The 22719-nt window shown below is 38.5% G+C and overlaps 1 protein-coding gene across 4 annotated transcripts in view; it reads left to right on the forward strand.

Moving 5' to 3' along the window:
* PDE8B (phosphodiesterase 8B) overlaps positions 1-22719 on the forward strand; it is a 2824882-nt gene that overhangs the window by 2626647 nt on the left and 175516 nt on the right. For all 4 annotated transcript variants that reach the window (XM_044063695.1, XM_044063696.1, XM_044063693.1 and 1 more), the window contains 3 exons: positions 1471-1547; positions 9268-9432; positions 10202-10247. In XM_044063695.1, the coding sequence (XP_043919630.1) occupies positions 1471-1547; positions 9268-9432; positions 10202-10247 (288 nt within the window). The remainder of the gene's footprint in view (positions 1-1470; positions 1548-9267; positions 9433-10201; positions 10248-22719) is intronic.

A 22719-nucleotide genomic window follows, 5' to 3' on the forward strand; every position in this document is an offset into this window, starting at 1 on the left:
CTGGACCTCGCCAAGGCCTTCAACACCATCCCCCACTCTGGAATCATAGACAAACTTACTAAGCTGGGCATAAATCCCTACGTCACTCGATGGGTTGCCATCTGGCTTACTGACAGAACCCAGACTGTAAAAGTAGCTGACTCCAAATCCAGCTCCAGACAAGCGACAAGTGGAGTACCTCAGGGTTCAGTCCTGGGACCACTCTTGTTTGGCATCTACTTCTCTGAAGTACAGGCCAACACTAAGGGACTCTGGCTAACAAAGTTTGCAGATGACTGCAAACTGGGAGCCATTACTGAATCCCCAAATTATGTAGATATTTTACAAAAAGGCCTTATAGAAACAGATGCCTGGTGCCAGAGCTATGGGCTCAAGCTTAATGCCAAGAATGTATAGTTATCCCTTTTGGAAAAAAACATGTACCCATGAATTACCACATAGGTGGCAGGACGCTAAACAATGAAAGTGTGATGAAAGACTTAGGGACACAGGTGGCGAGTCATATGCTGACCGTCTAAATAAACTCCAGCTAAACTCTGTGGCATATCGTCTACTCAGAGGCGATCTCTGCTTAACATACAAGGCCATGTCAAACCCTGAGCTGTTGGACATGCTCGACTTAAAGAAATCCCAATCCCTCAGAGCCACACGCTCCAGGGATCTAAACCTTGTCATCACAATGAACAAAACATGCTGGAGGGATAGGTTCCTGACCCAGAGACTCCCGATACTCTGGAATAGACTGCCCATACATGTCAAGCAGAGCGCCTCATTGGCCCTCTTCAAAAGGAACCTAGATGATTGGATGGGAGATATAATTTACCCCGGGGATCATGTCAGTCGCCCTGCTAGACAGGGGCCCAGAGAAGTAAATATTGTGGGAAGAAATATCCAGGGAATTGTTATGGCTAGGCTTGCATAGGCCCTAGGGCTGATAGCCTAGTACCAACCTATGAACCTATGATAGAGTGGGTCCATGACCTGGTGAGACCATAAAAAATTTGAATTCTGTACCTGACTGAAAAAGAAACATTGCAGTAGAATTTGAGACCTGATTTTATGTGGAGGCAAGCTCCAATCTAGTTTAAGAGATTAAACTCCCCCCACACACCTTTCTTCATATAATCAGTTCAAATGTAGAGACATTTGCAAAATATTATCCATTATACCAGCTGTATATTACAATATAGACTTCATTACCAGACTAGCTTATCATATCTGTTTATTTCTTTGTCCTGATTTTTTTTTAAGTTTTGGATTTCATAAGTGTTTACAATTGCCTGACCATGACTGGTATGCACATCTGACATTAAGAAAGTGTTCAGCTGTGATCATTGGAGTAAACAGTTACATAAGGGCTTTATTTAAGTAACAAGTAATGTTAGTTATAAATACTTAATTGTTTTTGTTTATCACTGATTGTTGCAGCGAAACTGTGATCAGTAATCTTTTAATTGTGTCTGACTACAGCACCAAGTTTACAAAACCGTAGGTATTCCTCCATGGCACGCATCCACTCCATGACCATCGAAGCTCCCATCACAAAGGTAAGCCACTGCCGTCATATGGCAAAGGTGTGTAAGAAAGTATTTCTATTTAATGACTGTTGAACGAAAAGCATAAGCTAGGAAAAAGCAAGTTAGAACTGAGTGCAGTCACTGACCAATCACGTGATCTTGAATAAGTTACCTGACTTCCTCAGTCCTTTGTTTCTGTCACATATTTTTATCTTCTTCTTCTTTCAGCTTTTCCCAGTTAGGGGTCGCCACAGTGGATCACCTGTCCACTAATGATTGGCAGTGGAGTTGTACAGTGTCGAGTTGCCAGCCCGGCAGCCAACCTTCCACAGAAGGCAGACACACACACACACACTCACACCTAGGGCCAATTTAGAGTTTCCAATCAACCTACAGCATGTCTTTGGGATGTGGGAGGAAACCAGAGCACCCAGAGGAAACCCATGAGACCACAGGGAGGACATGCAGACTCCGCACAGAAAACACCCCAGCCAAGGATCGAACCAGAGAACCTCTTACTGTGAGGCGACAACGCTAACCGCTGCACCACCGTAAATCATGAACTATTCAGAACACAGTAGTCTGTTTTGTAATCACTAAGCCAGTTGCTTCTGGAAGTGATATTTAGATTGTACTGTTTCTGTTTTAGAAAACCATGTTGTCTGCTTCCTTCACACTTGTCTAGAAGTGTATTGTCATATCCACTTGCCAACCGTTGTTTGCATTGATCCCGTTCCTTCCCTGTGTATATGTCTGCAGGCATGTACCTGTAATAGCAGGTGCAGGTACACCTGTAATGATAACATCTTACTCAGCAGCCTTAGCTTGTTGCCACTGTTTCAGAAAAGTTGTGTAAGGTATTTTTTCATTCAAATGTTTCCCTGGTGTATAAATCACTTGGGTTGCCATATTCACTCCATTTCTCTGACAAAGAAAATATTTTCTTCTGTAATTTAGCAGCCATTCTACAAACAGGAAAGCATCTTAAATTAATAACTGAAAAAATGGCACATGCGTGATGGTGACTTACATTTAGAAACATGTGGGGCCCTACAAAGACAGCTGACAGTTACAGCTTCTTCCAAAATGCAAGTGTCCAGGTCAGAGAGAAATGTAGTGTTTAAAAAAATGTGTTTTCAGTTTTGAAGTTACCAGTCAAAGGAGACCAGGAAATACTTGATTTTTGACATCTGTTTCTGAATCTTCCAACCATCTACCAGCTACCATGTATGCATATGCCTGCTCACTCACCGCAACAAGATGAAGAGGAGGAGAAAGGGGTGCCCTGGTACATTGCCATCCTGATGGTGTAGTCACATGGTTGAGATTTGAGTACATATGAAGAAGAGTGAAAGTGTATAAATGTTTATGGACTGGTGTACGAGGTTTATAAGTTAGACCCTCATGGGTTTATGCAATTATAGTACATACTGCATGAACAAATGCGGACAACAGTTTCCATTGGATGGCAGTGCCTATAGGGAAAAAAAATCGTACCTCTAATCTACAGAATCCAGTAAAAGAATGCTAATTAGCAGAGGAGCATCAACAGAAATACACCACATGCAAAGCACAGAAACACCTTCATCAGGTACTTTTAATAGCAGCTGGGATGACATCAACCGTCTCATTTAGATAGGGTCTTCCATGAAATTCCAACAAATAAAAAAGAGAGAACAGCACGGCAAAAACAGGTATTTTTAGCAGGTAAAATATTTAATGAGTAAGCGCTTTCACGTCTCGATGGACGCTTCTTCAGACTTCAATACAAGGTAACTAAAAAGAATGCCATATATAGATGCAATAATAAAATGAAACCAATTAAGGATTCATCATCTCTTAAAGGGGCAAAAGCCTTATTAGTCAACACATTAAAAAGGAGAACAAATTCTCTCCTGCATATATAGTTTTGTATGAATAGCAATTTCAATACTAAAAGATATGTCTTCATATATATATATATATATATATATATATATATATATATATATATAAAATATATAGAAAAAATCTACATATAAAAATATATATATAAAAAACAACTTTTTATATACATATCATAAAAACAGTGTTAAATATCAAAAAATAAACATATAAATCAATTTAATGAAGACAAACTTCCTAAAGTTATTAATGATTTAATGGCCTCTCTGCTAAGAATGGTTTTAACTGTACTTTATAATTGAGACCAAACCCCTTATCACCTTGCATCCTGATTATCCATTTTATTTCTCTTTGCTCTGTCTGGTTTTTGAATTGACCTAACCTACTTGTCCGATGTACTTTACCAAGCACTAAAAATAGAAATCTATGAGTAGTACCCTGCTGCAAAATGTGTCTGGCTAGTGCTACCCATTTTCCGCTACCCATAAAACAGCAAAGAAATCAACAGACGAGCTCAGAGAGCAGGTGAAGGGAAAGAAGGACGAATTCAGAAGAGAATCAAGACTACAAAATGCAGAACAAGGAGGCCTGGACGAGACTACACCCGGACTAGCACGTAGTATCTCGAATGATGTTTTATCTAGAAATGAACATTCTTTTCTCGACAAAGGTTTGTCATTTATTCCCTCGTTGAACAGTGGTAATGTAGATAATATCATTGATATCAAGAAGTTTTGTAGCAATGTACTGCTCACGCTATTGTATGGTAATAATAATAAAGTTGCTGATTTTAAAAAGCCGTTTACTTTTTCTCCGGCTTTACATCCCTTAGTAGAAGCCTTTGAGAAGGCCTGTGAAAGGGATATCATTAATTTCACTAATTTAAATAGAAAGAAACAGGATTTTTACAATTTAACTACAAGGGAATTTGATGTATCACAGTCGCTAAGAAATAATGATGAGATAGTTATATGCCCTGCTGATAAAGGGGGCGCAATTGTCATTACGAACACTACAGATTATTATAGGAAGAGGAATGAAATGCTTAATGATCAGGTCATTTATTCTAGGTTTAGTAATAATCAACTGAATAAATTGATTTGTGATATGCGTGCGACTCTATATGAATTCATGTCTGATATGATTGACCCTGAGATTTACAGATATTTTTTAGTGGAAAATCCTTATGTTCCAAGTATAAGGGGCCTCCTAAAAATACATAAGGATGGTTTAGATCCTCCATTGTGTCAAGCCAAGGATGGTTAACTGAACCAATTTCTATTTATCTAGAAAAGCAATTAAGATGCTTAGTTGACACTACTGATACTATTTTGAGAGATACACAAGATTTTTTATGTACACTATCAAGCTATGTGTTTTCTGATACTTTTGAATCTAATATTATCCTTGTGACTCTAGATGTAGTGTCACTTTTCACTAAGATTCCAAATGAAGCAGGAATTGAATTTATTAGAGAGTTTCTTAGGTGTAGTAATATTCCTGGAGATAAAATTCAGTTGTACTGTTTGCTCCTAGATTTAGTTCTAACTAATAATGTTTTCTCTTTTGATGGTCAATATTTTTTTCAAACCAATGGATTAGCCATGGGTACCCCATGCGCTAACTCATATGCAAATTTGGTGATGGCACAATGAGAAAAAGAATTCAAGAACAATGTGAGCTATTCTAGATTTATACCATACTACAAGCATTTTGTAGATGATGTTTTTCTTGTGTGGAGTGGCCGTATGAATGAACTACAGTGTTTTTTGGAATATGTTAATTCCACTACTTTGTTTCTTAAATTCACTGCAAAATGGACCACTGAAATAATTGAGTTTTTAGATGTATCTGTGATGAAAGAAGGTGAAAGGATATATACTGAAATATATAGGAAGGATTGCAGGAGAAATACTCTCGTTCATAGGCAAAGCATGCATCCTCAGTACATCTATAAAAATGTTATACAGTCAGGATTTAAGGATATCTAGACTCACAAGCTCACAGGCAAGTTGTGAGAGAGCCCTAGCCACTTTAAAAGATGAGTTTATGGATAGAGGCTATAAGCCATTTGAATGTGGAAGGCTTGATGAACCAGAGATTATAGATAGATCTAATAAAGGGAGACCATTTTTCAGTAATCGTCATATGATTGGTGTCTGTAACCCCCATGTAAATAGTTCAGATATATCGCAGAAATGTAGAATGGTGCTACCCTATACTAGCAACAATAGAGCTATGCTTAGAATTATTAATAATAACTGGCAGATACTCACTTCCGATGAGAAGTTGAGAGGTATAGTTGGAGAACAGCCCGTTTTTTTTATTGTAATAATAAGTCCCTCAAGAGACTATTATGCTATAATGACACTAAGGTTGTTGATAAAAGAGCTGAATCACAACGACAAGGTACGTTCGGTTGCAGACGATGTAACCACTATCAGTACATGTGTAATAAAGATAGATTTTCACACCCTTCAACGGATTATATGTATGTGTTTAAACACTATGCTGACTGTAAGAGCAGAGATGTTATCTATTTAGCCTACTGTACAAAATACCCATGTTTTTATATAGGGATGACAAATCGTACTTTGAGGGATGGAGTTACAGAACACATTTACGCTATAAATAAGGAAGATGAGGGGAATGCACTAGCCAGACACATTTTGCAGCAGGGTACTACTCATAGATTTCTATTTTTAGTGCTTGGTAAAGTACATCGGACAAGTAGGTTAGGTCAATTCAAAAACCAGACAGAGCAAAGAGAAATAAAATGGATAATCAGGATGCAAGGTGACAAGAGGTTTGATCTCAATTATAAAGTAGAGTTAAAACCATTCTTAGCAGAGAGGCCATTAAATCATTAATAACTTTAGGAAGTTTGTCTTCATTAAATTGATTTATATGTTTTTTTTATATTTAAGACTGTTTTTATGATATGTATATAAAAAGTTGCTTTTATATATATATTTTTATATGTAGTTTTTTATATATATTTTGTTATATTTTCATATATATATATATATATATATATATATATATATATATATATATATATGAAGACATATCTTTTAGTGTTGAAATTACTATTCATACAGAACTATATATGCAGGAGAGAATTTGTTCTCCTTTTTAATGTGTTGACTAATAAGGCTTTTGCCCCTTTAAGAGATGATGAATCCTTAATTGGTTTCATTTTATTACTGCATCTATATATTGCATTCTTTTTAGTTACCTTGTATTGAAGTCTGAAGAAGCGTCCATCGAGACGTGAAAGCGCTTACTCATTAAATATTTTACCTGTTAAAAATACCTGTTTTTGCCGTGCTGTTCTCTCTTCTTTATTTGCTGGAATTTCATGGAAGACCCTATCTAAATGAGATGGTTGATGTCATCCCCGCTGCTATTAAAAGTACCTGATGAAGGTGTTTCTGTGCTTTGCATGTGGTGTATTTCTGTTGATGCTCCTCTGCTAATTAGCATTCTTTTACCCGATTCTGTAGATTAGATGTACAATTTTTTTTCCCTATAGGCACTGCCATCCGATGGAAACTGTTATCCGCAGTTGTCCATACACTATGTACTATAATTTCACAAACCCATAAGGGTCTAACTTATAAACTTCGTACACCAGTCCATAAACATTTGTACACTTTTGCTTAATTTGTACACTCAGAATTACTGGTTAATGGAGAAAGGAAACAAAGAGAGGTGGGTAAACCTGATGAAGTTTAGTTATTTTAGGGCTTTTTGCCCTGCGGAAGAGTGGGGCTGCTGATTCCGCCACTAAGCAATGAGCTATGTCTCAGCAAACATGTGCTTTTCCAACGCTGAATTATGGAACAGAACTATATGTGTAAATGATGGGTAGAACTGGATATTGATTGTCTGTTGGCATTGGGCACCAGTAGAAGGATCCTTTTGGCTGTCTTTTCCTGTGCCATGTAGTCACTGCCCATTGTGACTACAGATGTGTCGTTCCACAAAGGTTGGAAGGTAACCTAATAGCTGGCATTAGTATAGGTGTTTAGTACAAGTCAATCCTTAATGTATTTAGCAGTATTTCTGAGATGAATCTCTTACTACTATCTCTCAGGATTGTAATTAATGGTGCTCATACCTCTCAACTGTCCAGATTTATGCAGAATGTCCAGATTTTTGTCTTATATTTTTCATCTGTTTCTCATAAAATTGTGGTTTTCTGCCAAATCACTGCAAATCATTGAGGACAGAAGTAAAAAAATAATGAGTTTCAGATTCCATATCCTTCAGAAAATTCATGCTAACACACATAAACTGTTATTCTATTAACTGTGTAAGTTTGTAAAAGCAATATTTAAAAACTGTCCCTGTTTTGGGGCTTGTGTCCCCGATTATTTGTGGCTTTGTCCAGATTTCTTACTTTAAAAGGTCGGAAGGTATGATGGTGGTAGCTACACCTAATGGGGAAGCTTATAGCTGGGAGGAGACTGCATTAACGTTATTGCAAATTGCAAGAGCAAATCACACTTTAATTATAATTTGTGTAAAGATATAAAATAGTTAAAAGCAGCAACAGTAGAAGAGGGGCAAAGATATGTAATATCTTTTTACTACTAAAGCATGTTGCTTCCTGAAGTCCAGGGTTTGATTCTCTCAGTTTCCATTTGCTATTTTATGATGCTGAGCAAGTTATTTAACTAGACAGCACTTTGGGGAATAGACTTCAATGGTCTCCTAGACCACACATCCCTAGTAACCACTTATGAACTTTTCTGAAAAGACATAATGACATATTAAAAGTCCTCCTTCCCTTGCTTTACATGTGAAACCATGTGGTGTGTCTGCCACACAGCAACTATCCCAGCAGCAGGTGAATATATTTTTCTCAGTGTAGCTGTCTGGCTCATAACTGGTAGCAAGCTACTAGAAGGTATATAGTATATCCAGCCTGCAAAAAATGAATGCCTCAGTTTAAAAAGGTACTATTTATGCTGTAGCCTCCTAAGTGAAAACTAACAAACTTTTCCTAAAGACAACCTGCCATTCTCTAGTGTGACATGTGAGTACCAGGACACTGATTATTTTAAAGATATGTTCATATTAAATAAATGATGCATTTCCAACTTGCACAAATCCACACTCTGTATGCACACAGATATACAATTTAAATAAACATTTCACAAATTGATGCTGCCAAATCCTTGAGCAAATCTATAATTTAAAATATTTTAAAATATTGGATTTTAGTATAGTTGGTGAGGATAAAGATGCAAAATACTTATGTCAGTGAATGTACATCAGATTGCACATTAGTTGTAATTGAATACTGCAATGAGAGAGAGAGAGAAGCATTTCATTTTCTATGTGGGAAGAATGTCGGGGGGGGGCTGCACAGGCAGAGTGAAGAACAGATGATTAGTCACTCATTAAAAATTGTCATGTAACATAAAATAAACCTTTTATCAAAAGGCTCAGCATAAATTTGTGTGTGTTTACGCAAAGTTCATATTATTTTGCCAGACTTGGAGGCTGTCTGCAGTGAAGTTTGACTAAGAAATAGTTTAATAACGCTCTCTTTTATTATCTTCTGTTTCATTCTATCCTACACTTTCAAAACTTTGTTTAATGTATGCTTGTATATCAAGTATTTATGTCTCTATCTGTCTGCCTCTCCCCTCTTTCATTACATACATTCACACTCAAAAAGATGGACGTCCAGATTTTGTCCCTCTGTTTGCTAATCCATTTTCTGAATGAGACTGGACATTTAATAGTAAACAATAATATACTAGGCATTTCTTAGCATTTTAGTCTATAATGTTACAAGTATGCTCTTCTGAATATTTCACCACATTTTTTATGATTCACTTTGTTTCCACAGGTTATAAACATAATAAACACTGCCCAGGAAAACAGCCCTGTGACTGTAGCTGAGGCCTTGGACCGAGTCCTGGAAATCCTGCGGACAACTGAGCTCTACTCTCCTCAGCTGGGAACCAAAGATGATGACCCGCACACCAGCGATCTTGTGGGAGGTCTGATGACTGTGAGTTAGGGCAAACGCAAGCTTAGAATGTGATTTCAGTGATGCAACTGCAACAGGTGGATAACATGGCAGCCAAGGAGTTCAGTGTGCTTGCAGTTTGAGAAGGGAATTGTATTTTTACAAAATAAATGCGGCAGGGTGAACTAGCAGATTCTGTCTTCACAGCAGTAATTCATGCTTACTAGAGTACATGTTAGTGCATTACCTATCAAACTGACAAGGAACAGGACTTCAGAGCATGCCCAGTGCCATAACTTGTATACTGTTCCAACAGAAGAAACCTTTTGCCATGTAATTCTGAATTTGACAGTAGTTATCAGCAGAGCACTGAATGACATTAAATCATTGATAAACAAAATATGTAATAAAAGTACAGGATCTTACTTTTAAGATTTACTGGGTTTTAATGTAAATCATTGATGTATTACTGGTTTTTGTTTTTAGGCACCATTGTAGCATGTGCTACCATGAGTAACAGTGCTATCTAGACTTGTGATTGTAAACTGACTAACCATTTTAGTATAAATTCAGGATATTGAGTTCTGTTCCTTCTGATGTAGGATAGCTTGTATGAAAAGATATAATTGCATCAGCATAATCACATGGGACTATAAATAGTGTTGTCCATTAAGATGGAATTGCCACTCCTGTGGAGTAGAGCAAAACCCAGGAGGCTTACTTCTTTACATATGGTGATAACATATATGAGTTGTGGCATTTTTTCCCTCCCTATCTATTCAGTAATAAAATATTTCTTTCTCCGTTCCAGGATGGCTTACGGAGGCTTTCAGGAAACGAATATGTGTTCTCTAAGAGTAAGTAAAAAATGTTTGATGTTTGCCACAGTTTATGCAGCCTTATGTGTTACTACTAACTAGATCCTTAAATACTTATTAGATCTGTAAAATATCATATGTTTAGAGTTGCTGATATGTCGTTTGATTCAGATTTGCTCTACTCTAAACATGACAAACCATAACTGTTTGGTTTAGGAGTGAGAAGACCATATAGTGATAGCAGACTCTGCAGTGTATCCTATCCTCCAATGTCTGAAATTCACTTCCCCAGTCAACTTAGCATTATAACCACCAGAGGATGTGAAGGTCAGACCTATTCATAATCACTTGCAGTGGTTTAAAGACCTGGTACAGTATGTTATTTATTGCCACGTCAACATATCCAGCTGAACTCTTAGTGTTTCTCTGTGTCTGCAGCACTGTATGCAGTTTTTTTTTACAGTGATAACAAATTAAGGAATCTCTCCATCTGCTTTTAAAAGGATATTCACTTTGCCTGAAAAACTGAGACATGATCACATGTACCATTCACTCATTTCAAAAGCATCACTGGATATCCAGTGACGATGGATAAATATAAAGGTCAAGACAGAACAGTAAGCCTTCTTCTGGAGGTACAAGCTTGGAGTCCTGACCCTAAATGCTGAAGTTAGAAATTGTCATATTTTATTTTAAAAAAGGGCTTTCAGTGCATCCAGTTTTGTTACCATGGTTTTTAGCTTATGGCTGATTAGTCACACTGACCCTCCAGAGTCCCACTAATATGCCATGTGTCCCTTCTTTGTTTTTTCAACAGAGGTATAGACTCTGGTAGCCTTATAAGCTGAACAAGTTTTGGTATCGCTTAGTTAAGCTTTTAGTGATTGAGTAGGTATACACACTTTAGACACATACGCATATGCATCCATAATGAGAGATTACAGTCCAGTTCTATAGTTATCCCATGAATAGCTGCCATCATCCACAGAGCAAGGGGGGGTGTAGATTGTCAGGCTTTGTCCACCTACCCCATGTCTTTGTATTGTGAGAGGAAACTAGAACACCTGGACAAAATTCACACAAACACAGGGAGGACATGCAGACTCTGCACAGAAGACACCCCCACCAAGAAATAAACCAAAGAATCTCTTGTTGTGATGTGACAGTGCTACTCACTATACCACTGTGCCACCACATTTAGATACCACATCTCAAAATGAAGCTCATAATGCAGATTAGTTGTGGATATTCTCCTGTGCAGGCAAGTGTTAGGAATGATATAATAGAGTCTCCGGCCGACATGGAGATCCTCCAGAAGGGCCTAAATGAGACTGATGCATGGTGTCAAAGCCATGGTCTCAAGCTAAATGCAAAAAAATGTGTAGTAATCCCCTTTGGACAAAACAGAGTACCTGCAAACTACAACATAGGAGGTAATCCCCTGAAATCTGAAGAAGAAATAAGGGATCTAGGGACCCAAGTAGATAGTCAGCTTTCCTTTGATAACCATGTTGCCAAAGTGGTTAGAAAATCCTTCTATGTGACCCATCTGATCACGAAAGGGTTCGCATCAAGATCTAAGGATGTAATGGTGCCCCTCTACTCTTCCCTCATCAGACCCATTGTTGAGTACAATGCACCAATTGGAATGTACCTGGCTAGACATCTCCAGCAACTGGAGAGACCACAGAGGTACCTAACCAAGAGGATTACTGGCCTCAAACAGTTGCCCTATGCAGCACGATTGAAAAAGCTAAGACTGTTCTCTGTTGCATACCGCTTTCTCAGAGGTGATCTCTGTCTAACGTACAGAGCCATGTCCAACCCAGAATTGTTGAACATGCTCCATCTTAGCAAAACCAAATCTACTCGAGCTACACACCCTAGGGATATAAACCTCAACACAACAATGAATAGAACATGCTGGAGGGATAGATTCCCTTCGCAGAGACTTCCCTTACTATGCAACAGGGTCCCGATCTACATAAGACAGAGCCCCTCACTATCACTCTTCAAGAGGAACCTTGATGAGTGGATGGGTAACAGAAAGTTCACAACGGGGATCACACCAACAGCACTACTAGATAGGGGCCAAGGGTACTAGCTGCTAGTACAAGGGTCTAGGGAACTACTAAAGGGGCAGTGAATACCACACAATGTGGCTGGGCTAATATATGCCTTCGGGCAGATAGCCCAGTACCAACCTATGAACCTATGAAAACAAGATTAACAACTGGAACATATTTAATGCTGCAGGAATTATGAAGGGAAATAACTGCACATGCAAATAGTAGGAAATGCAAAGACATGAAATTATTGAAATGCTTTTTGTAATCAGCTAAAAATACTTAAGAGTTGATCCAGTTAGGGTGAGCAGTTTGAGAAGAAGGCTGCAGTGTGTATATATAAATATATGAACTATTTACAGAAGAGCCCAAGTAAAATGAGACAACTTATACTAAACCTTTCTTTCCCATTCTTCATGTTTTCACCATCTTCCAACATACTCCATCATAGACAGCTCTCATACTGTTAGACCTACAGTTAATCTTTGCAATTCTCACCTGGTTTGTGCCTGCCCATCCTTTATCTGACCATTCATGGCACTGTATTCTGTCCTTCTGTATGTCTGGATCACCATGCCTTGTTGATTTCTGCTACAGCAGCTGGGGAGAGAAAAGTGGTTAAGCCTATTGGCTGGCATTCTTTCCAGGCTTAGAGCTTTGTAACCCTAGCCTGAGATGTATACTGGGTAGCTGTGAATATTTAAACGGGTGTAGTATTCATTTCCAAGATGTCTCACCATACCCCTTTATTTCTGTATTTTGCTGTACTTGTTGTGCCCACAGCCTGTACTGAGTACACAGATGTTCATCTTCACTGTCCTCACAAGAAGGGCCAGTCTACCAACCCTCCACTCCCAAAAACAACCCTTCTGTCTATCTAGGTTAGCACCTGAATCTGTGACTGGTAACCCCATTTGTGGCTTTGAAATTTTCAGCAGAATATGAATTCCAAATCTTAGGAGGTAGTCCTTAAGGGCTAGTTTAAGAAACAGACCAAGAGTAAGAAATGAGTATATCAATTAATTAGTTTTGGCTAGCTTGATTTATTAGGGTGACCTGAGTTTGCTCATTGATTTATTAGGGTGACCTGAGTTCGCTCATTGATTTATTAGGGTGACCTGAGTTCGTTTATTAATTTATTAGGGTGCCCTGAGTTTACGCATTGATTTATTAGGGTGACTTGAGTTTACACATTGATTTATTATGGTGACCTGCATTTGCTCATTGATTTATTAGGGTGACCTGAGTTTGCTCATTGATTTATTAGGGTGACCTGAGTTTACGCATTGATTTATTAGGATGACCTGAGTTTGCTCATTGATTTATTAGGATGACCTGAGTTTGCTCATTGATTTATTAGGGTGACCTGAGTTTACTCATTGATTTATTAGGGTGACCTGAGTTCGCTCATTGATTTATTAGGGTGACCTGAGTTTGCTCATTGATTTATTAGGGTGTCCTGAGTTTACGCATTGATTTATTAGGGTGACCTGAGTTTACACATTGATTTATTAGGATGACCTGTGTTTGCTCATTGATTTATTAGGGTGACCTGAATTTGCTCATTGATTTATTAGGGTGACCTGAGTTTACACATTGATTTATTAGGGTGACCTGAGTTTGCTCATTGATTTATTAGGGTGACCTGAGTTCGCTCATTGATTTATTAGGGTGACCTGAGTTCGCTCAGTCTTCACACTTCACTGAAGTGTCAGGACCTCATACTCTACATCACAGTATGTCACAGTATACAAAAAGAAAGGTCTCCTTTCAGGGAATCTTTGTTTTTATCATTGCTTTAGATGCCTAAAGTTATGCAATATTGCCATTCAAGTAGTAACAGCCCTAATTAGTGTATGAACTATATTACTTACAACAAGTGGGCACAGATAACGAGCATGTCCATGCCTGCTTGCCCACCTTGGTGGTGTATGCTTTCCATTTTTTCTTTCTTTTTTTTTTTTTGCTATTAATTTTTGAATGCGTTGATGCTGTCTTATTTCTATATCCACCCAGTAACTGCCCTACAGTTAAAGCAGTTTCATAGCCCCTCTGTTTTGCCTACTTACTGAGACGTGTGTTCACTGAAGCAGTTATCAGTCCTAGTTCTCTGAAGAAGTCTTTATTTCTGTATGCCTTATGTACAATATAAGCAGGTCTCACTCCAACTTTTATAGGACAGACTCTACAGGCTAACCAGTCTCAGCCTTTCAACACAGTGCTGTTTTGTTAGGCATGAAATCTTAGTAAGTTGTTTCAAGTCTTCCTCGCTCTTTTTTATGGTTAGTTTTGTAAGGATTCCATAGTAAACACACAAATTCAAGTACTCTACTCACTGTGGAATTAAACTCTGCCCTTAATAGCTTTCCTTATCTTGATCTTAGGAATTTTTAATATGCAATGGTTCAACCTACATGCCCTAATGCATATACCAATGTTAATTTCTTGTGTCTGTTAAATTTCTCCAAATGCTTAGGTTTTTACATACCTTGACAGAAACGGCCTGCATTCCTAAGTCAGCGCATAATTAAAGTCCGTGAAGTTCGTTTTTGCTTCAATCTTTGACATTTGATAGGAGTGCTCTTGTCAGCACCCACAATGTACCCAGAATTGCCTCTCTTTGGCAGCTCATAAGGGGTTATTTTTATTGGTGCATACTTGGATATGCTTGAAGATTCTGTTTTATGGTCCAGTTGCTCCTACTACATCTGGACCTAGCTGTGTCACCTTAGTCCATATTGCTCTGGCTTCTGCTTGCAAGTCCTGATATTTTACAAATATGTGTCTTTCAGCTTATAAGACACTGTATTCACTGGGAATATCAATTTCAGTGATCAAAACTATTTCTGTCTTTTTTCTCTTGAACTACAATATCCGGTGTGTTTGCTTCTGTATTTTTAGCTGCTGGTACAGGGTGATCCCACGTAATCATTACTTTGTCATTTTCAAAGATCCTTTGTGGTTCATGTTCCCAAAGTTGATCAGCTGCCTGTATGTTGTAATGTTTTCAGAGTTTCCAGTTTGTCAACCTTGCCACATTATTATGTGTTTCAGTATACAAACCTTCAGCCATGAGTGTATCGCACCCTGTAAAAAAGATGTAGAACTGTTTCGAGTTCTGTTCTGCAAAACCTTCATTTGTTTGTAACTTTTACCTTTTCTATGGATTTTATGAATCATATAGTCTGTTATCCTCTATCCTGGGCTGTCAATGTTAACATTTCATCTTTTGGTTTAAATTCCCCCTGTCTAAAACATTTGAACAACATCTCTTGGTCAACAGGAAGCTGTTCCAGCTAACCTGTAAACATTTTGCTGTAATTGTCATCTTTCCATTTATCCTTTCTTTTTGTTTCCTAATCCCATTCTTTGTATTCTTTCTTTTGCTTTTTTTTTTTTTGCACTTGCTGTTGCCACCTCATTTTTACTCACTCTTGGTTGGATTTCCATGCCTGCTTTTTTCCTAAAAGCTTCTAATTTAAGCAAAAAGGTCACCTCAGACTTATTTTGTTCTTGTTTTAAAACTTTCAGTATGTTTAGATCTAATGAGGTCAATAAATTTATACACAATCCCACAATCACCAACCTATATGCGTACTGAGTTTCAAGGAAGCCTGTGCCTCCTTCAAAGTGAGGGATATATAATCTTGGCAAACACTGGTTCTGGTGTATAATTTGGTAGGCATGAAGCAATTTTTTTTGTTTTCCTGTCAGACTTATCCAGCTGTTTTTATGCCCAGTCAGTCATTCCAGTTTTATAAGTTAAAGCAGAAAGTGCAAGATTATTAATAATTTGAACTTTATTCCTCTATTTCAAAGCACTTTTCAGTATTAATTTTACTCTTCTAAAATATTCCTGTGCTATATCGCCCCTTCATCTATTCCAAGATATTTATACTCTCCTTCTTGTTCCAAATCTTTTATAACACATTCCTCCCCAAGTTTTATATTTTCTCATATCTTTAGTTTTCCTCTTTCAACTCTTGCTTTTGCACAGTTGTCAAGGGTCTATATTAGAAAATCAAAGTTTCAAAACTACAAATGTTCTAATATCGACCCATATTAAGTGAACGCTGAAAATATCGAAGCTACAGAAAACCGATTTTTTTCCTAGGGAAAGAATTCAGTTATCCGTTTCTGTTGCTTCTGTATTTTCAGCGCTGTGGTGGAAAATTACGGGTCGGGTTCGGGTAAGTGTGTGATTGAGCATGGGTTAAGTTAGTTAGGGTTAGGGTTAGGGTGCGGGTTAGGTTTGTGTGCGATTGTGTGGACGTGAGGGTTAGGGTGGGCTAGGTGAGTTAGGTTTAGGGTTAGGGCGCCGGTTAGGTATATGTGCAATTGTGTGGACGTGAGGGTTAGGGCAGGTTAGGTGAGTTAGGGTTAGGGCGTGGGTCAGGTAAGTGTGCGATTGTGTGGACATGAGGGTTAGAGCAGGATAGGTGAGTTAGGATTAGGGTGCAGGTGAGGTGAGTGTACGATAGTGACAGATCTTAGGGTTAGGGTTTGGGTTAAGGTAAGTGGATAGTTAGTGGTGTATGTATAGTTTAGTTTAGGGTTAGGTGTAAGATTTTAGGTGTATGTGTGTGGATTGCTGTTTGTTTGGTGTGCTTGTGTTGTGCGTATGTGTTTTGGAACAGCAAATTTTTTCCCTAGGAACAAATTCGCTGTTCTGTATGTTCACTGTTTTCAACTTTCATTGAATACGGTTCGATATTAGAACATTCGAAGTTTTGAAACTTCGGTGTTCTAATATAGACCCATTGTCAAGACCAAATGGCATTCATGATGTCACACAGACTCTGCTACAACTTGCCGTGAGGGAAAAGTTAGTTTGTTTTTGCTTTCTTGTAGATTGTCCTGCTTTATTGCCTTCTTCTGTTTTGTATATTGTAATTCATTTTCTTTACACTGTATTTTATTTGTATTTTGTCTTTAATTCCATATTTAATTTAGGAAAGAGACCACACCTGTGTCTGTTGTGAGTCACATAGAAATTAAGTTTTTCCCCAACCTCCAGCCTTGGTGCTGTTGCATTTTTAAACTCAACTGTCTTTGTCGTTGCTTGCACCTTATGTTAATTTGAACACATATCTCCTTATTTCTCATCTTTCATTGGCTATTGTGAGTAAGCATTATAATTTTGTGAAATCATTCCCCTTCACCTATTGAAATTTATCCCACCCCTTCCAATCTATGTTGCTCTTTTAAAATTAGTGGCTGTTCACTTAGATAGCTAAAGTTTAAGTTATTTAACTGCTCATTGCACACTGCAGCTCTTAGAATATTAACCCATTTTCCATCTTACCTTTAAAATCTGCAACATCTACTCCAAGATGCCCAATTATTGGAGAGGCCGCATTCTGACTCTCAGTAGTCATCTTGGGTTACTGTTTCTGTTTTGCTCCTGGTGAGAGAAGGAGCATAGTGACATTATTTCCTGGAGACTGCTGATCACTGGAAAGTTTAATAATTGCTTCATAGGTGCCAGCTTGGAATTTGAAGTTATATTTTGCTCCTGGTTTGATTAGGAGTAGAGTGCATTGCTGACTCTTTCTGGTTGGGAAGTGAGTGTCTGTAGTTGACCTTCTTGATTGGTCTGGTTGCTATCCAAGGCATCTGCCAGGAAAAGGCTACAGCAAGCCTACATCATCTGGGACAAACAGGCTGTGGCCTGCTTTTCATCTTGGGATTGGTGCTACTGTTTTTGTTTCTGCTGAGTGAAGAAGCAAAGGAGCATTGTATCCCAGCAGAGTGAAGATGTGGTGAGACCAACACAATTAGTAGTAGCCAGGCAGTAGGTATTCATGCGACTCTGACAAGCTTATTCTTTCTTTTCAATAAGTACTGCTTGATTTGCTTCTAACTTCACAATATCTTTCTAAATACTTTACCCATAAATCATCAGGTTGTACTTATTACTTTCCCTTTACGTGTTGTGCAGTGCATGGAATAGCCATAGACACCCTGAGTTAACATTTTTCCTGTAAAAGCACCATTGAAATTTCTCCAATACCTAGTGGTACACAATAGTTGTACTGTTATAGGGTTGCCAACCGTCCAGAATTCTTCCAGACTGTCCAGAATTAATGGACACTGTCCGGAAGAACGGAAAATGCCTGTGTTGTCTGGAAAAAATTGTGCACTGTGCACATTTTCGTTTAGTTTAAAAAAATTACATTTTCTTTTTTTTTTTTTATGGGCGTTCTTCTTTAAGAATGCCCTTTGCATCCGGGTGCAGATGACGAAAACAGTGTCTTTGCGACTGTTTACGTCTGTCTACTCACTGTCTTCCGCACGCGTGGAATTTGAATTATAAAGACGACGGACTGTATGCTGAAATGCCCCAGGCAAAGCACGAGTCCAGCTGGTATTTGCTCTGAGTTTTATCTAATCCAACACTGCGGCACATGTAAGTTCCGTTTTTTTTTCCCTCAGCTCATACTGTGTTCTATTTTAATGGGGCAGGGTGCTGCAGTCCTGAGTATGTCCTCCTGTGATGCCTAGTAGTAACTATGCACCTGTTTTCAGTTTGCCATCCATTTCCTATTGCAATATTACCGGCAGCTTACCATTTTTTAACGTAACATAGGCAATCAATTCTTCAAGGGCAGCATGCATTGATCTGTAGATGAAACACTGAAATATAAAATTGTTTGCTAGCAGCAACTTTTCATTAGTTGCAGATCTATTTAATGTGGAATTTAGATGTTTTACTTCTGCACTCTGCAGAGATTGTGCATATTGACTGATATTGGTGGATTTTAATGACATAAGTATGAGTGGCCATTTATGGTTGAAATGTTCTGAATTGGGCAGTTTTGTCATTATTGGTTCATGTGTTTTGTTTCAATGCTTATTGGCAAAATGTTTACAATTATAAATTTAACACACCAGTCTAACAAGTGAAGCTGTTACTGTCATCACATCATCGCTGTCAAAAATAATAAGGCTTGTTGAGGGCAATGTGTTTGTGTGTGTGTGTGTCTAAAAGCTGCAAGTTGAACGTTTGCCATATGTTTTTCATTTGCTTATCAATGAGAAATCAGAAGTGTACAGAAAAGTATCTACCATTTTTGAGAGGTAGTTGGTATATGAAAAGAGCACCTATAGCATTACTTCTGCCTGATTACTAATGAGGCTTGTTGGGCAGCAGTGTCTGTCAAAGAGCAATATGACTATCTTATTTATGTGAAGACTTCACTGTCACATCTGATGTACCCTCTCTAAAGGGGCATGCATAGTCATCTGGGACAGTATGTATGTGGTGTTTTGTACTCAAGTACCCTATTAGAACTCTCTGGATAGTTAGTGTGAATTGGTTTAAGGGAACTAACATATGGCCATTTTCATACGGTTAACATATCCAACATTTTAGAGGATTGTGTTGCCACAGCCTGGCAATATATGCTATTTAAGTATATCAGTAATATGCCAGTTTTGTTTCATTAGAGATTCTACATGAGCATGAGCGTACCAGTCTTAAAGTTGTGATGGCTGCTAATTCATGTCTGCTAGCTGTTATTATGTATTAAAATGTAATACAATCAGGAAGGTGAATCAGAGAACTTTTGCTTGGCTTTAAAAATGTGCGCAAGGGGCCTGTGATTTGAAAAACCCCAAAGATAAACTTAATCCACCAGTGGCCAGATGCATTTTCTTTGAATGTAGGTTTCAGTGCTGTTTCAGTGAATGTGAGTTTTAAAGGCAAATAAGTATTAAAGCTATGTCTGTTTCTGAGAGACTGTATTGCTTGTTTAGCAAATGGCTATTAGTGTTTGTGCTGTAAAATTCAAAATAAAAGTTTTACATTAAATCCAAGTATCTGTAATCATTGTAGAAGTAAAGCCGAAAACAGTATACACACAGAGTTTTGAACAGTATTTATGGCAACTGGGGAGAAATGGAGAGATAGCCAAGTAATGGGACACCGGAATGGCTGCGTGCGTGTGTGTGTGTGGGGGGGGGGGGTACCGTATGCATGGGGGGGTGCATGTGTGGGGGGTTACTGCACTTTGCTTTCATGTACATGTCCAGAATTTTTGACATGAAACGTTGGCAACCCTAGTTGTACACAGGGCATCTAGTTTGCAGTGACAAGCACTAACCCCAGAGTTGCAAACCGGATGCTCCTGGCATTACTTTATATTCTCAATCTAAGTGTCTAACCAACAAAAAAGGATCGGTTGCCATGGATATGAACTCTCCAACTATCTTAGTTACTAGCTTGATGGATATTGGCATCCTGAGGCAATTCATAAATTGCCTCATGCTTACTGACAACCAGTTAATTCTCAAACAGACTGATAATGTTTGTGAGAGATGTGTTTACACAATGTCACTGGACGCAAAGCTCTCATGTAAAAGCACTCCTAATGTCAGTAATGTTGTCAGTAGTACAAATACTGCACACATCACAAATTTAAAGCAGACACATAGACCCCCATATAGTGAGGCACTTAACTGTAACCTTCCTAAACTCAAAAAAAAACCCTAGATGAAGTACACATAACAAACACCCTCAGCAACCTCAAATGTACAACACCAACATAACGCATATAGCCACATCTCATGAAGCCTCTATTTCAAAGCCCATGAGGCAAGCCACCACACAATCCAATATTCTGGTCATTGAAGACTCCATTGTGAGACACACTGATGTCCCTCTCACCATGCTGAGTTAGGACAAAGTCACAGTCAGTTGCTTATCAGGGGCCAGGAACCACCACATTACGCATGCACTCAAGTCATTGGACCACAAGTACCAGTAAGACTCAGTTTTACCCCATGTGGATTTAAATTACCTGAGACATACCTCCCTAGACTATATGAAGAGAGACATCCTGGAGCTCTCTGAATATGCGTCCCAGGCTGGTATGAGGCTTGCATTAAGCAGCATTTTACCTTCTCCAAGGATGATGTCACTACACGAACAAAAAAAAATTGACTTTAATAACTGGCTTAGTTTCTGGTGTCATTCTAAGGGGGTGCAATATTTGTCAGCATGAAAGGAGATGGTCAACAGACAACTCTCCTTTGCAAGGGATGGTCTGCACCTCTCCCCTGTAGGCTTTCAAATATTAGCTAAAATCTTGTCCTTCCCATAGTGCCTTTTTTAGGCAATGCCAAACTGAAAGTACTTCCAACATAACAAATCAAAACCAAGAAAATTGAAAGGTGTTACTGCGCAATGCTAGGAGTCTAAACAAAAACACCACTCCTTAGAAGTTGTCTTCACCCTAGAGAATGCTGACATCGGTGCGGTCACTGAGACATGGTTTAAAGCCATGGAGAGCATACAGACAGTCCAAGGTTATAATGCTTTCCACACATTTAAACAAGTTACTACACAGACAGGGACTAAAGGTGATGGTTTCTCGATTTACATAAAAAATAAATAGACCACAATGCTGGTCAGACAGGACAATAATGCACTTGAGGTTCTCCATGTTCAAATCACCATCTGCAATATCCAATACCTGTATGACCCATGAAACCCATACCATATATTTAAATTTCCTGGAAAGAATCACTATTCAGCCCAATACCAATTTCATGGGTGACGTTACCCACTGTTAACTGGAGAGCATATACAACACCAAATGCACAGGTACAGAGATTCCTGGATTTCTTAAACAAAAACTTCTTAAAACAGATTGTCACTACACCAACAAGGGGTGCAAGCATACGGGATCTGGTCCTCACTAATATGGGACAGTGCTATACACCCCTTAGTTTAATGTCTTCCCTGGTAAGGTCAGACCACAAAATGGTCTCCTTTGAAGTAAAAATAAAACCTGGAACCCCAGCTAAACCTGGAATATTCAAGAACTACTCTAAGGTTAACTTCTTAGTATTAAGTGAGAACCTGGCAAAATGTGAAGCCCCCATAAACCCTGAGAATACTGTGGTCTACACAGAACTGTTCACAGAAACCCTATATAAGCATGTTAATAGATGCCTAGAGGCAGTTGTACCCACCAGGAAGCAGTACAGAACTAGCTCAAAAAACAAGCCACCCTCATGAAATAGTGACGTCAATAAGCTCTATAGCAGAAGGAAGAAAATCATGGCAAAAAGTAGGAGGTGCAGCACCCAGCAGGATAAAAACACTCTGATCAAACTAAACAAATAACTCAGAGGACAAATATAGTCTGCCAAAGCCATATTTGAGTTACATTTGGCCTCCCAGGCCAAGGAGAACCAAAAAGCATTCTTTAGTTATGTCCACAACCTCAAAGGCAATACACAGTTGTGTGCAGAGCTCATTGTAAATGGAGGCACCTAACCTACTGGCTGACAAATTCAGTTTCAACTTTACCTCTCTGTCCCCATCAGGAAATACTGTCAAATATAACTCCTTCTGATATCACTGGGGACCAGGTCCTTAGTGTTCTTTCTAAGTCCAAGAACACTGCATTAATGGGCCAAGACAATATCCCAGGATG

Source organism: Protopterus annectens, chromosome 2.part2, assembly GCF_019279795.1.
Source record: "Protopterus annectens isolate FY-2018-M chromosome 2.part2, PAN1.0, whole genome shotgun sequence".
Taxonomy (NCBI): domain Eukaryota; kingdom Metazoa; phylum Chordata; order Ceratodontiformes; family Protopteridae; genus Protopterus; species Protopterus annectens.